We start from the raw sequence: 16,746 nt of genomic DNA on the forward strand, positions 1-16,746 counted from the left end.
AGCTCATGAATTACATAAACCTGCTAATTTTTTAAGTGTTCATTCACCAATTAATTCACCAAACATTTTGTGAGGCCCAGCGCTAGTAATGGGGGTACGAAGATAAATAAGGCACTGTCCCCATACTGAAGGATTGTCTGTCAAGGATTCATTCTTTCACCAAATTTTTACTGAGCACCTACTATGGGCCAAATATGCTTCCAGGCCCTAGTGCTAAGGCACTGAACAGTCCTGACAAGGCTCCTGTCCTCTGGGAGCTTACAACCTGTGGAGGGAGATGAGCTGTAGGTCGGGGCCTGATAGGTGCTATGAGGAAAAACCAGAATGTATTGTTCAGTGTTTTTTGTTGGAGACAGCCAAATCTGGTGTTGCCAGTTTGAGCAGAAAGGGGTTTATGATAGGTTATTTTAGGAATTTCCAGAGGGGCTGGGGAGGAGCTCATATGCTGTGGGTAAGGGAGAAGTCTCGCGTCTTTGTGGGATTATTCCAGTAGGAACACATTTGGGCTGCTGCCCTCTGCCCAACACAGGAGCCTCTCTAGCTGCTTTCCCGAGATCTGCTCTCCTGTGAGCCACAATCCCCTCTACCGCTCACCCCCCACTCCTCCCTGGATGCCTCTGCTTGGCAGAGTTCTAGCCAAAAGAGCTCCTGGGAAGTGTAGTTCTTAGCATTCCAGGATCTGGCTTAGAGGAAGATTCACTAGAAAGAAAAATTAATTAAAACATTCCATTGACCCCGAATCCCATTCTAATTATTCCCTCTCTTTCTTTGGTCATGCCAGCTTCCTAAAAGCAAAAAAGTCAGTCATTTATTTTCCCCTCCCCTCCCATCACTTCTGGGGGCTCCCTGCACTTTGGCTGCTGCAGTGACATTCTTTGGTGATGTCCCTGTAATGGTTTCCATCTTGACCAAGTCCGCCAGACATCTTTCCATCTTTATATTCCTTTTTTTTTTTTTTAAGATTTTATTTATTTGACAGAGAGAGTCAGAGAGCACAAGCAGGGCGAACAGTAGGGAGAGAGAGGGAGAAGTGGACTCCCTGTCCAGCTGGGAGCCTGATGTGGGGCTCGATCCCAGGACCCTGGGATCAGGACCTGAGCCAAAGGCAGACGCCTAACCATCTGAGCCACCCAGGCGCCCCTCCATCTTTATCTTCTTAGAACCTCTCTGCTATACCACTGCTGGGCACTCATTTCTCATTAATACTGTCCACCCCATCTCTTATTCTCTTGATTAACTCCGACCTCTTTGTGTCTGCTCAGACTTTTTTCTTGCCCTCTGCTATTGTCCCTTGGCTCTGATGCCAGGACCGATTCTCCTAAGTGATCCCATCTAGCCCTGTGGTCTCGACAACCACCTAGAATAGCGAGAGTTAAAATTTAGTGGGCACCTATTATTGCCTTCTGATTGCTTTATGTGTACTTAATAACTGAATCCTAACAGTTGTATTCATTGCCAGCATTGTTCTGCTGTACCAAGTGACCACAAATTGAGTAGTTTAAAACAGAACAAGGTTATCATCCTACAGTTGCAGAAGCCAGATGTCTAAAATCAAGACATTGACAGGACAGCATTCCTTCTGGGGGCTCTAGGGAAGAATCTGTTTCCTTGCCTTTTCCAGCTCCTGGAGGTTACCTGCATTATGGCTTCTGGACCCTTCCTCCATCTTCCAAAGCAGCACACAGCATGTTCAACCCCCATTCCCTCATCTCTGTTTCACTGACCCACCTCCTTCTCTCTTGCATCCCACTTATAAGGACCCTTCTGATTATATTGGGCCGACCCAGGTCGTCCAGGATCATCTCCCCATCTGAAGATTCTTCGCTTAATTATGCCCACAGAGTCCCTTCTGGCTTACAAGGTGACATTAACAGATTTCAGGGATTAGGATGTGGCCTTCTTTAAGGGGCCATCATTCTACCTACCACAACAACCCTATGAGGTAGGGTATAATTACTATCCCAGAGAAGGCAACAAATGCAGAGATGTTAGGTCACTTGCTCAGTGTCCTAAAGACAATTAACGGCAGGATTGGAATTTACACTTAGGCAGCTGGACTCCAGGGTTCATATTTTTAAGCTTCGTGCTCACCAAGAAATGAATAACTACCAATTTAAATTTCTAACCCCCCAAAGATTCCATACATAACTAACTATCTGTTAGATGGCTTCCCTAAGAAGGTAAACCACATCCAGAACTGGGCTGATCATCTTTCCCCAGTACTTTTATCTTCTTTCTGTCCTTAGGCTTAGTTTCAGGTACCAACATCCATCTTCTCTCCCAATTTAGAAACCCGGGGATCATCCTGGAGTCCTCCCTCCCCTCTCTGGGTCTGGCTCATACCACCCCCTGCACATTTCTCTTCTCCATTCCTGCCAACACTGCCCAAGTCCCATCTTTCATCATTTGTACTTGGCCCTTCGAGTTGTCTCCTAATGTGTTCCTGGTCTCTAAAATGCATGAAGTGTAAGCCAAAGTCTGCCCTAGCCCTGTGTCAAACTCATCAGTAGCTCTGCATCACCTCTGACGATTAAGCTCAATTACTTTATGAAGACTTGCCCTTGACTTTCTTCTCCAGCCTTCCACTCCAAACACTGGGGCTTCAGCAACATGGGCTTGCTTATTCTGGTCTACACCATGCTGCTTCAAACTGCCTCATCTGTTTCGGCTCTTCTTGATGTTGGGGTCACCTTTCCTGCCACCTTCACTTGCCTGCCTCTTACAGCTGAGTCATCCTTAGGGAACCTTCTTTGCACCCCCACTGGCATCATAACCCGTTCTCCATGTTCTCACAGATGTCACACTGTGTGTCTGATAACTGCCTCTCCTATAGGAAAGTGATCAGGTTGTGTCTTCTCCTTCGTTCCACTAGCTCTGGAAGTTCAGGAACACCTAATCGTGGTAGCCCTCATACCTACACATAGCGGGAAACCAATGAACACTTTGAGGTGACGTGAGTTAAACTGTGAATAAGCAGGAAAGTGCTAATTCCAGAATTTGGGAGAGAGATGGGCTTTCCAGGCAGAAGAAATAGTACACTCAAAAGCCCAGGCATGAAAAAGCAGAATGGGTGGGAGAACATGGCTAATTCAATGAGGTCAGAAGGAAGAAAGCATGTTGGGGAAGGACCAGCTATCATGGCCAAAATGAACAGAGTTGGGATTTGGAAGGGCATTATGTGTAAGCAAAATAGTTTATTGATGTGAAAGCTTTGGGGAAGCCACACTGAAGAACTTCGAACAAGGGACATACCTGATCAGACGTATGTTTTTTTATCCACTTTGCTAATAGCTGGGGAAGTGGTGGATTGGAGGGACGCAGAGTAGAAGCAGACAGACAACGAGGAGACCATGGGTCATTGCAATGCATGAGGAGGACTCAGAGGCAGGGACCATGGCATGAAGAGGAGACAGGCTAGTGGGCTCCTTAAGAGCTGACATCTGTGGGGCACCTGAATGGTTCATTTGGCTAAATGACCTTACCATCATTATATTCCTTTCAATCATCCTTACATTCCCTTAAAAATATTAACTGCTGACCACATCACACCTTTGTGATGGCTGCTGTAAAAATACTATGTTATGAGAAGGTAGAGCAGTTGGAATACTATGTACTATGTCGGAATACATAGGAATACCATGTAGGAGTAATGTGAGATGGTACAGCTGTTATGGGAAACAGTATGGTGGTTGCTCAAAAAAAATGAACATGGAATTACCATATGACTCAGTAATTCTACTTCTGGGCAAACACCCAAAAGCATTGGAAGCAGGGTTTCAAAGAAAGATTTGCATATCCATCTTCATAAGAGTGTTATTTAAAGTACCTAAAAGGTGGAAGCAAGACAAGCCTCCACCAACAGATGAATGAATAAGCAAATTGTGGTAGATTAGATAGATAGATCTAATAGAAATATAGGTAAATATATACAAATACTATTATTCAGCCTTAAAAAGGAGAAAATTTTGCCACATGCTACAACATGAATGAAACTTGAGGACAGTATCCTATGAAAAATAAGCCAGACACATAAAGATAATTATTGTATGATTCCATTTATATGAGGTACTTGGAGTAGTCAGAATCATAGAGGCAGAGGGGTACCTGGGTGGCTCAGTTGTTAAGCCACTACCTTCAGTTCAGGTCATGATCCCAGGGTCCTGGGATTGAGCCCCACATCGGGCTCCCTACTCAGTGGGAGTCTGCTTCTCCCTCTCCCACTCCCTCTGCTTGTATTCCCTTTCTTGCTGTCTCTCTCTCTCTCTCTGTCAAATAAATAAATAGAATCTTTAAAAAAAACATAGAGACAGAAAGTAGAACAGTGGTTGCTGGCGGTAGATGGTAGGAAGAGTGGAGAATTATTGTGTAATGGCTGTCGAGGTTTTTTTTTTTGCAAGACAAAATGTTTTCTGGATATTTGCAACAATGTGAGTGCCCTTAACACCACTGAATTGTATGCATAAAATGGTCAAGATGGTGAATTTTAGATTATGTGCAACTTAACCACAGTTTTAAAAGTATGGACACTGAGGTATGCATAGCTCTTTCCTTGATCCTTATAATAACCTTGAATGGTTAGAATGGTCCCATTTTATAGTGAGGAAAACAAGGCTCAGGGAAGTAAAGTGAATTGCCCAAGGCACATAACTAGAAAATGGGGAAACAGAGCCTCATGCTTGGATCTCCTGCTTCCGTGCCCAATGCTGGCTTCCCTCACATCAGGGGAGAGAAAGGATAGTTGAATTAATTTGACCTCTGGTTGAAATACATGCAAGAAATCAAGACTTAGCTATTCATGGAGGGAAAAATACTAGAATGCATGTGTGTGTATGTGTGTGTGTGTGTGTGTGTGTGTGTGTGTGTGTGTGTGTGTGTTGGAGGGAGGGAGGGCAGGCAGGCGGACTGGGAGAGAGAGCATATAAGACAGCTCCCAGACACCTGCCTCATGCTTCTTCAATTTCCCTCCCTCCCTGGATCTTCAGAAGGCAGGTGTGAGTCAACTGTAAACACGGTGAGAAAAGGTCACCCGGCATTCCCTCAGATGACAAAATGAGAAGTGACTGGTGTGGATTGTCTGTCTACATGAAACTCAGCCCTGTAAGATGACCAGGAGAAGACATGGCTCTTCAAAATGGCTCCATTAGCTGTCCTCTCACACCCTACCTCCACCCCTGCCTAGCTCCTGGGGAGACGAAAGATGACAAAATGTGCTAACAAAACTAAATCAGACCTAGTAAGAGAAAAGGGGAGCAGCAGGAGCAGCTCTGAGCAGGAGTCAGGCACAATCCTACTTGCCCAGACCACCAACTCCCTGTGTAAGTCCGAGCACATCCTTCCTCAGCCCCAAGGGTTGGGCTGCTATTCCTACCACCATTTTCCATTACTGAATTCATACTAAATTTTGAAGGTAGAGCACACTCTCCCAAGGGGAGTCAAAAATACAAAAAAGGATCAGCTGGCCTTTTCAAAATAGCTCTAGTTCATCATGGGCTTACTGGCATTGTGATGGACACTTTACGTATATTAGCCCTAACTTTTTATCATGAGACTATACTGAGAGGTATTATCATATTTCCCAGAGTATTTGCCTAGAGGATAAAGAACAGAGTCGGTATTTGTCTAGTTCCAAAGTTAAATTCAACAGCCAAGTTATATAGAGCTATGGAAGCATGAGGAGACAGGGAAAAAGTTAGCTCTACCTATCAACCCCTGGGAAAATCTGCATGGAGAAAGGTGGGCACCAAAGTTGCAAGAAACCAAACAACAAGGAGACAGAGGGTGCATTTTGTGAAGTAAGAACACTTAAGCAAAGTCAGGTTGGTGGAGAATACAGATTCCTAGAAAATGGTAAATAATCCTGTTTGGTTTAAGAGTAGTTGTGTTGGGCTGTGGTTGGAGACCAGAACTCCACAAGATGATGAAGAACTTTGAATGCTGTACTAAGAGGGTTAGAACTTACTTTTTTTAAAGATACTAATACATTTATTTTTTTAATTTTGTTGTTATGTTACAACAAAATTAAAAAAATAAATGTATTAGTGTATTATTGTATATTATTGTAATATATATATGTGTATAGTGTAATATTGTATAGTAATGTATGTTAGTCACCATACAATACATCATTCGTTTTTGATGTAGTGTTCTGTGATTCATTGTTTGCATATAACACCCAGTGCTCCATGCAATCCGTGCCCTCCTTAATGCCCATCACTGGGCTTACCCATCCCCCACCCCCCCTTCCCTCTAAGACCCTCAGTGTGTTTTTCAGAGTCCACAGTCTCTCATGGTTTGTCTCTCCCTCTGATTTCCCTCACTTCACTTTTCCTTTCCTTCTCCTAATGTCCTCCATGCTCTTCCTTGTGTAGAGCTTACTTGTGTAGGCAACAAGTCACCACCAAAAATTTTATCACGGGATTTATCTGCAATGATCAATATTTATAAGTATATAAGTATTTTTTATAAGTATTTGTTACATGTTGTGAAGAAGTTAAACATATCAGAAGTGTTTATTTTTGTTGTATCTTACATAGGCCATTGCATCACCAGCCGACAGCACCTACCGGGTGAGGGATGGATGGTGTTGTACCCGCGTTGAGAACCCCTTACATGCACAGTGACGTCAGCTAACCACACCGGTTTTTTCCTAGAATAATGAGACATTTTTTTTTGTTTGTTTGTTTTCTCTGATGCTTTAGGAAGGGTTAAGAAACTTCAAGGAACTTCGAGCCAAATTTCAAAAGTTTGACATGCCATTGCCTCCAGGACCTATTAAATTCTCAGCAGGTGTTTCTCAAAAGGGTAACATTGGAAACACACAGTCAACAAGAATTTTGGCCAATGGGAAATCCCTCTCATCCAACCACAGTTTGCTCCCACTATGTTCTAGTGCTGAATCCCAGCTTCTTAAAGACCAGGAAACGAAGCTGGCCCAGAGAAGTGAGATTCAGAAATGTTCGAATTCCCCAGGACCTCTGGAAATGTCCTCTGGTCCTGCAGTAAATTCCCAGAAAAGTTCTCCACTGTTAGACAGGAACCCGTCAAATGCTGAGATAACCAACAAGAGGAGAGTCACAGTGAATGAAAGCTTCAAAGATAAGCTCTGGAACTGGGAGAAGTTTTCATCTCAGAAAAGTGAGTCGTCTTCAGCCTCTCTCCTTGCCAGGTGTGCTTGCAGGATCTGCCACGCGGAGGAGCAGAAAAGCAGAGGGCTTCTTCCAAAGGAGCCCAGGATAATGCTGGAAATAAAAGGAACACAGACCTTGCCTTCCCAGAGGCATTTAGTGGCTCAAAGAGAATCACTTACCTTTCCTGAAGATCCCACTTTTCTACTTTTTCAACATGGCAAGAAGAGCCTAGAAAACCCTCTTCCTGAGAAGAGCCCAGTGAGGGGCTCCTGCCAGCTTGTCTATGAGAGTGAACTTTCCAGTCAAGCCCCAGGTGAGATGTACTCCCTGTGGTCCCATGGGAGGGGCCACTACATTCTTCTAATTTAGACCCTGCTAATGGTCATGTATGATCTGGGTGAATTTTGCTCCAAATGCCAGGGCAGGTTTGGGTAAAGTGCTTACTCTCCTGGAATTCTATTGAAAGGCAATTTGGGCAAGCTTGGGTTTGAATCCTAGCTCCAATTCTCACAACATGAATGAACTTGGGCAGTCTATTTCGTACAGCCTGTTCTGCTGTCCTATAAATCAGATGTATCACCAATCTGCCCCAGCTTGGTAAACAGCACAGCCATCCTCCTAGTTGCTCAGGCCAAACACCTAGGAGCCATGCTCTATTCCTCTCTCCCCCTCACTTTTTGCATCCACTCCATCAGCAAGCTCCTGGTTCTACCACCAAAATATGTTCTGTATCCCTCCGCTTTGGTCCATTTCTGCCCTCTGTCCTATCTATACCGCTGTCATCTCTTACCTGGACCACAGTGGTGCAGCTGGTTTCTTTGCTTCCAGCCTCTTGCCCCTTCCTACCTTATTCTCCTCCTGGCAGTCACAGTGATCCTCTAAAGCACAAATTAGATCACACCACCCGCCCTGCTCAAATTCAACCCAAGCTATCTTACACCAGCTGATGCCATTTGGCCCTTCCTACCTCTCTTACCCTCTCTATCACATTGGCCTTCTTGCTTTTCCTTAGATAAACCAAGCTAGTTCCACCCCAGGACCTTTGTACTTGCTGATCACTCTGCCTGGCACATGTTTTCCCCAGGTCTTTGATATCTCTCTCCCTCACTTCATCGTGGCCTCTGCTGAGGGTCACCTGTCATGAGTGGAATTTGTAAGTCGCCAGCTAAAATAACCACCCCACCCCCCTGAGTCTCTGTCTCTTTATGTTGCTTTAGTTTTTTTCTTTATAGCCCATCCTTGGGCGCCTGGGTGGCTCAGTGGGTTAAGCCGCTGCCTTCGGCTCGGGTCATGATCTCGGAGTCCTGGGATCGAGTCCCGCATCGGGCTCTCTGCTCAGCAGGGAGCCTGCTTCCCTCTCTCTCTCTCTGCCTGCCTCTCCATCTACTTGTGATTTCTCTCTGTCAAATAAATAAATAAAAATCTTAAAAATAAATAAATAAATAAATAAATAAATATAGCCCATCCTTACCCAGTATATTGTTACATATCTGTTTGTTTACCTCAGTAAAATGTAAGTTACATAAGGATAAAAACTGCCTTCTTTATCACCATAAAAGCACCTAAAAGACCAAAGCCAGGTTCAATAGGTCCTCAAAAACTATTTATTAAAAATACCTGATTGAATGGTTGGACAGATGGGTGGGAGGAGGGATCTCCTGCTTACAACCATGTATGGTTTCTCTCTGTATTTGGAACAGAATCTAAACCACTGACTACTGATTTCACGGCTCTGCACATTCTGGGCCCTGCTTAGGCATCTTACTTACTGCTTCCTGTCTCCTTCCTGCTCCCGAGTGGACACACTTGGTTTCTTGATATTCCATGAAGAGACCTTGTTACACTCAGAACATTTCCATTTGCTCTTCCTCTTCCTAGAAACTTCTTCTCTGAGCTTTCTGTAGCCATGTTTAGGTCTAAGTTCACATGACTTTCTCAGATAATCCTTCCCTAACCTCTTTATCTAAACCCACTGCTTCACCATCTGCAGGTGACAGTGTTTCCTATCAGCCTGTTTTCTTTCTTTCATGGAACTGACAGGTCTCTGTAATTACCTGGTTTGTGTGTGTGTTTCTCATCAGTCGCCTGCTATTAGCATGAACATTCCTGAGGGCAGGGCTCTATCTGTTCTTTTGTTTGTTGGTTCTTGTTCTTAACTCTATACCCAGCTTCTAGAACAACGCCTGGACTTGAGTAGATACATTGTTACTGAGGAAGGGATAGGAGAGAAGGATGAATGGGAGGAAGGAAAGAAGGCTGGATTGCCTGCCTGACAGAGCTGTTGAGTGGATTAAATGAGATGACCCATGTCCATCTCTTGGCACAGCACCTGGTAAAAAAAATTAGGAACCAAATTAGTAAGGGACCATTCATTTTCACTATATTTTCTCCTTAATTTGACAAAGACTGGAATTTCTGACATCAGGACTTCTAATTAAAGCCTAAGAAGAGAGGAGCTTAGTCCTGACTACTGTAACCCCTGCTGGAGGGGCAAGAAGGAAGCTTCCCTCCCTGCCTCTCTCCCCCATTCTGGCTCCCACAGGGCAGCAGGGCTCTGAGGAATTTGAACTGAGGAACTTGTAAAACACTGGCCAGTATCTTTATTTTTGATCTGGATGGTCCATGCAGTATTACATGAACCCCAAATCAAGGCGTTTGGATCATATAAGGTTTTGTGCTATTTTCTGTGTAAGAGGCAGATATGATTTTCATATATAATATTGGAATTTCTGTTGGAGTTTAGCTTCTGAGTACAGAAGGACGAAATGTATGAAACTGAGACTGTCCTGGAAAATTCCAGGACACAAAACCGCAAAACCCACATGTGCCATGTACCTCAAAGTTAGCCTTGAAGCTTGTCCCAGGCTATGAGTCCTGGAAACCAGAGATCAACTCATCCTCCTCTTCAGATCCCCCATGTAATTTGTATGTTCTCAGTGCTTAAAGCATCCTTTCGGGGGATAGTCACCATCCCTTTCCTCGGAAGTAGGCACTGTGCTTGATGCTGGCAGCCATCACTCAATGGGAAGATGGATTCACCCCTCCAATATGCCACAACCCTGATAGAGAGGTGTTCATGATACATCGTCATGGGGGTACCAAACAGAGAGTGATTTCTTGAGTTTGAGAATGAAAGCTTCCCAGAGGAGGTGTCTTTGGAGCAGGGCCTTAAAGAATGAGTCTAAGACAGAAGTGAGGGGACATTCCAGAACCAAGAAGGGCATGAACAAAGTCTTAGATATACGATGGCTTTTTAAATCCAGTTTGGAGAACTGAGAAGCCATTGGTGTGAGTGAAAGATATTTGGGCTTAAGGTTGGGAAAGTAGGATGGTAAAGTGTGGTAAGAGAAGGATCTGGAAATGTGGATTGGGGTCACATAATATTTACATGCCAGAGGCTGGAGTACATACATGGATGTCATGCCAAGGAAGCCAGGCTTCAGCCTCTGGGCAGCAGACTGGTGACATGATCAGCTTTGTGTTTTGATCAGGGCACTTTGGCCAGTAGGAGGAGAATAGATTAGAGGGGAGAGAGATTGAGGCAGGCACTGGTCAGTTTCATCTGAGAAATCACGAAATGGAAATAGTAATAACATGTTTTTGTTTTTGGTTTTGTTTTTTTCTTATCCAGACTCAGAGAAACAGTCTGTTGATAAGCATCAACAACTTCTCAAAACGAAACCACTGCCTTCCATCGAGTCCCTGGGGCCTCCTCCCCCAAAGCCTCCGAAACCCCCAGTTGTGAATCTCCAGGCCTTCCAGAAGCAGGCAGCTACAATTTCTAAGACCCACACAGAAGGTAAGGAAATGCACCAGCCAGCCAGCGTGAGTCACAGCCCCAGTGCCCATGTCCCCACTATTACCTTCCTCTCCGTGTCAACTCCCAGGTGATAATGCCCAACTGCTTTTCCACAGGACCGGACATCCATCACTGGTTATTTCACATAGAGGCTGTGGCAGCTTGCCCGTGAAATGACAAATCTGCGGGAATTGGCCCCTTATCGCTCCCGGGCCAGCCTGCTTCCCCTGAGAGCATTGCATTTGATCACTGGGAATCTGTCCAAGAGGAAGAAAAAGAAAAGTAGTCGAGCAGGGAGCAGGCAGCTTTTGTGTTTCCTACAAAGCCTGTGTTGTCAACACAATTGGTGCAGTAGAAGAGGGGAGGGAGTGGAAAGGGAGCAAAGGCAGTGTGAACTTGACCTGTGATCTTAATGCAGGTCCCTCAGGTCTCTGTGACTGGCCTTTAGTAATTAGTTGAAGGGCCCCCACCCCCACCCCCACTGGTCCTTTCCAGAAACTAAAGCTTCCTTGCGAGCTTCCTTTTTCTGTGTTCTTTTTGTGTCTTCCTCTGCAACTAACTTCCTTTCCAGAAACTAAAGCTTCCTTGCAAGTCCTTTTTCTGGGTTCTTTTTGTGATTTCCTCTGCAACACCTTCTCATTCCCTTTCCACCCGCACTGTGGACACTTCAGATGCCTTTGCTTATGTTTGCTCTAATGAGACATGAGGGGAGCACACACTTTGGGGTCCTATGTAAGTGCTAACATTGATCTTACTGGGGCCACGAGTGCCAGCAGATGGTATGCTCAGAGAGCTAAGGCCATCTTGCATTGTTCTTTTTTTTTTTTTTTTTTTAAGATTTTATTTATTTATTTTACAGACAGAGATCACAAGTAGGCAGAGAGGCAGGCAGAGAGGGGAGGGGAAGCAGGCTCCCCACTGATCAGAAAGCCTGATGTGGGGCTCAATCCCAGGACCCTGAGATCATGACCTGAGTCCAAGGCATAGGCTTAACCCACTGAGCCACCCAGGCGCCCCTGCATTGTTCCTTTGACCACTTCGAACAACCTCATGGTTGTTACATTTCTTGAACTCACTTGGTGGTTCTCACACTTCAGCCTGCACCAGAAGCACCTAGAGGACTTGTCAAAACACAGATCCCAGGACCCCATTCCCAGAGTTTCTGATTTATTTGGTCTGGACTGGCTGCGTAAGAATTTGCCTTTTTAACAATTTCCCCAGGGGGATGCTGATGCTCTCTGGTCCAGGGTCCACACTTGAAGAACCACTGCTGCAGAACATCTAAAGTCTTATCCTAAAAGAAATTCTATATAACGAAATAGAGTTCTGGCTGCCACCTTGTGTCCCCTTGTGCATGCACCTAATCTCAGTTGGTTTGACCAAGACCCCTGAGTGCCAACTCTAGGCCCATTTCCACTCCACCAAGATAAGAGAAACTATCATGAACCAGGAGAAACTCACCAGACTGCAAACCCAGGTGCGCATTGGTAGAAAAGGAACAGCTGGCTGGAAGAAGATGGCTCATAGAATGGTTACAGCAGATGATAAAACCTTAGTTCTCTCTTTCATTTAAAGATTTTACTTATAAATTTGTGAGAGAGAGAGAGAGCATGAGAGAGCATGAGTGGGGCGGGGCAGGGGCAGAAGGAGAAGCAGACTCCCCACTGGACAGGGAGTCTGATGAGAGACTCAATCCCAGGACCCTGGAATCATGATCTGAGCTGAAGGCAGATGCTTAACAGACTGAGCCACCCAGGGACCCAAACCTTAGTTCTCCTTATGGAAGTTAGGGGTAAACAATATCTCTGGTATTGAAGAAGTGAATAAGTTCACAAACCAGGGAACCATGATCCTTTCCCACAACCCGAAAGTCTAGGCATCGGGGGCAGCGAACGCTTTCACCATCACAGGCCATGCTGAGAGGAAGCAGCTGACAGGAATGCTACCAGTGTCTTAAACCAGCTTAGTGCAGGAGTCCGACTAGTCAGAGAAGACCGGCTGAAGCTCTGGCCACACAATGCATGGATGGGACCACACCACTTGCTACCAGAGAGGAAGAGGGGGATAAGGAGGAAGAGGAAGAAGTTCCAGATCTTGTGGAGAATTTTGACAAAGCTTCCAAGAGTAAAGCAAACAGAATTAAGTCAATTTCTGAAGAAGATGAAACTTGAAGAGGTGACTAGAGCTGCTGTTTTATATGATGACTGCTTTTTAAAATTTTGTTCATGGATCTGGTGGACTCTAGAGCTCTCGTATTTTTAAGCTCACCCCCTTGGACACAGCAGCACTTTCCAGTTTTTGCTTAGACACTATTCATTCTTTGCAGCTCATTAAACTGAAGAAGCCTGGGAAGTTTGAAACAAGGTTCATGAAGTTCTTTACCTGGTTTTAAAAAAAAGAAGAAGAGAAGAAAAAGAAAAGAAAATGAAAGAGCTCTCTTATAAGTATACTTGAATAATAGTTTGGACACCTCCCTAATGGAGAAGACTAAGTATGATTTTTATAAACATTAAATAATTCAGACCTTAAGCCCTCTTTCTGAAAGCGAAGAAGATTGTCAGAGAACATAGAACAAAGCACCAAGTCTTCTGTCATAAAATGGCCTTTGTAAATCCCAGCCCCCCCCCCCCAACTAGCGATTTAAGTTTGCACATGTTACTTACTGAGCCTCATTGTCCTTATCTGTAAAACGGGGGTGAGAGTAACACTCCTCTCTCAGGATTTTTGTGAGGATAAGTGAGATGAGTCACGGAAAGGGTTTAAACAGTGCTGGGCACACCAAGGAAGCGCTCAGTAAATGCACGGTTATCAGTTATCATTATGGAAAGCATGTGTTGAGCAGCTATGCTCTCCTTGCCCTGGACCCTATGATAGACACAAGAGTTAAAGAGAGAACCCCCACACCAGTTCTGGTGCTCCAGAAGGTCAAAGTCTAATCCGAAAGCTCAAGATCGTCTTCATAAAGAAGCACCATATGGTGTGGGTGAGCGCTGCACTTCGGGAAGGATGGAGGGTCCCCTAGGTGCCAGGGTGGGCGGCACCAGTGAGTTACCACTCCTCATTTTGTCTCTGGGGTCTGGGCATTGCACAAACAAAGGCTGCTTTCATCAGGCTGCCACCTACACCCTTTTTCACTCTACCTTTTGCTCTTGCAGCAGCTGTGGAAGAGGGCTGCCTGCCTCCAGAGAGGTGAGTACCTGTTTATTTGTCGTGGGGGAGCACAGCGCGTAGAGCATTGACAGGCTGCTTAGCCAGCCTGAGAGCAGGCAAAAAGCCCAAGCCAGGTGTCTGGGTATCTCAGAAGGCTTGCGGGAAGAACAGATTTATAAGCAACAAACTGCAACTTTTGTTTTAGAGGCGAGATTAAATAAACTCCATTTAACTGCTATGCTGACATTAAGTTGCAAAGATGGTCCTCTGAGGTACTTTTATTTATTATACAGCTGGGTTTGGTAAATTGAAACATCAGCTTCCATAGTAATAAATGGAATTAGAGGCTACAGAATGCCGTGGGCAGCTGGTGTGACATTAGAACTTGATAATGGGACAAAGGACCTTCTGTTTTTGCTGTACTTGTTCTGAGAATTTTGCCATGGAACCATCAGTCCGTTAATTCACTCAACCAAATACTATCTCTTGAGCCCTTTGATGTGTCATGCATTGAACTGGCTACTTTTACACATTTTCTTACTTCCTTTCCTCAAGGCTGGAAAGTTGCTGCTGCTGTCCTTATTTTGTAACTACAGACGGGCTCAGAAAGTCTGGCCACTTGCAGAACCATGATTCCAACCCAAGTATCCCTAAACTATTTTTTTCTTTTGACTATAAGGGGAACATAAGATTGTGTAAGTTTGAGGTATACAAGGTGTTAGTTTGTTGCATTTACAAATCACAGTATGATTACTACAGTAGTGCTGGCTAACCCCTTCCTTGATCACCTCACATAATTCTCATTTCTTTTTTTGTGTTGAGAACAGTTAAGATCTAATCTCTTAGTAAACTTAAAATTTATAATACATTATATTTTTTTACCATAATCACTCTTTGTACATTGGATTTCCAGAACTTACTTATCTACTACTACTTAAATAATATCTTTCCAGTTCACCCACCCCTCAGCCCCTGGTAACTATGATTTACTCTGTTTTTATAAGGTTTGTTTTTTTAGATTTTGTGTATAAATGATACCATACAGTAATTGTTTTTCTCTGTCTGACTTACCTCACTTAGCGTAATGCCCCCATCCATGTTGTCACAGATGGCAGGATTTTCTTCTTTCTTGTGGCTAAATAACTTTCTATTGTATATATACTTCACATCTTCTTTATTCATTCATCTGTTGATGGGTGCTTAAGTTGTTTCCATATCTTGACTCTTGTGAATAATGCTGCCATATTAACATGAGTGTAGTGGTCTCTCTTTGAGATGCTGATTTCATTTTCTTCAGATACATACCCAGGAGTGCTGGGTCATGTGACAGTTCAATTCTTAATGGAACCTCTCTACTCTTTTCTGTAATGACTGTACTAACAGGAATGACCAAACTGTTTTGATTGTATCATGTCCCTTCCCTCAGAAAGATATTCCTCTTCTCAAGAAGGTCAGCCTTCAAAGAAGTAAGCATAAAAACAAATAATCCTATTATTTACTAAATTTTTATAATAGTAGAGTGTGTTTAGTTTTCTAATAGAGGAAAGTGTAAGATTTAGAGGTTGTACAAATAGGGGAGTGATTGCCTGTCCTTGGACAGGCCAGTGAAGTGTTGATAGAAAATGTATCTGTTATCTTTTGCTACAATCATACCACATAATAAGCAACAAAATATCAATAGCACACAGCAGGAGTGTGGGGTCTGCTGGGCTGAGCTCTGCTGGTATTGCTAGAATGTTGCAGACTACCCAGGCAGCTTTGCTGATATGGACTTGGGTTTCTGATGTGTAGGAAGATCAGCCTGTAACCAGCTGATCTAGGGTTGCCTTGGCTGGCACAAGGGGGGCAATATGACTTAGCAGCAGCTGTCTCACCCTCCAGCAAGTTACCTGAGGAACGATCTTCAGCCACAACTGCAAAGCAAGACAATCCCCATTGCACAAACACTTTTTCAACTCTGCCATGTCATATTTGTTAACATCCTATTGGTTAAAGCAAGTCACATGGCCCAGCTTTGGAATGGGAGGATGCCAAACTTTACCTATAGGGAGGCAGGGATCCAGGCAGGAAACATTTGCAGGGAGTACCAAGGATAGACACGGGCTGGGTGACATAGGGAGGGGCGCTGTAGGCAGAGGTGCCTACATAAGGAGGTGTAAGGAAGCAGGTCCCAACAGGGAAAATCAGAAATAGCTAAGTAGACTTGGTGTGGAAAGGGTGGTATGAATGGAGATAAAAGCTATCACGGAGGAAGACAGGAACCAAATCTTGGAGGTTCTTGTCTACCAAGGACTAGATACGATAATCTTGTTCCCCAAGGGACTGACCGTGTGGTGTTGGGCATGGTTCATGTGTCCCAGGATCTCCTAGTTCAGTCACCCATTCAGAAGAATAAAATGACAACACAGCGTGGGTCACTGAAGCCACATGCTATGTGCATTTATGTGAAAGAGAAAATTTAGACAGCTAAGACAATGATTTGCACTGTTCACTTAATGAGCATGGGCCCCCCAGGGCGACAGTTTCAGTAGACACTATAATTCCGCTGTACTCTGAGCCAGTCTCGGTTCCGTCAGGACACACATTCTGTGAGCCTCTCAGCATGACTACTTGTGTGCTGTGATTGTAGTGTATGACTAGATGGGTCTTCTTCCTACCTTCTTCCTACCT

General features: G+C 44.3%; 1 protein-coding gene and 1 pseudogene across 1 annotated transcript in view; both read left to right on the forward strand.

Annotated features, from left to right (window-relative positions):
• The window catches only part of FYB2 (FYN binding protein 2), a 122,484-nt gene that overhangs the window by 21,750 nt on the left and 83,988 nt on the right, over positions 1–16,746 (forward strand). The window contains exons 2-5 of the mRNA XM_032303005.1: positions 6,534–6,566; positions 6,699–7,440; positions 10,759–10,926; positions 14,082–14,115. Coding sequence (XP_032158896.1) covers positions 6,534–6,566; positions 6,699–7,440; positions 10,759–10,926; positions 14,082–14,115 — 977 coding nt within the window. The remainder of the gene's footprint in view (positions 1–6,533; positions 6,567–6,698; positions 7,441–10,758; positions 10,927–14,081; positions 14,116–16,746) is intronic.
• LOC116567301 lies at positions 10,935–13,097 on the forward strand (annotated as a pseudogene).

The sequence above is a fragment of the Mustela erminea genome, chromosome 10, assembly GCF_009829155.1.
Source record: "Mustela erminea isolate mMusErm1 chromosome 10, mMusErm1.Pri, whole genome shotgun sequence".
NCBI lineage: Eukaryota > Metazoa > Chordata > Mammalia > Carnivora > Mustelidae > Mustela > Mustela erminea.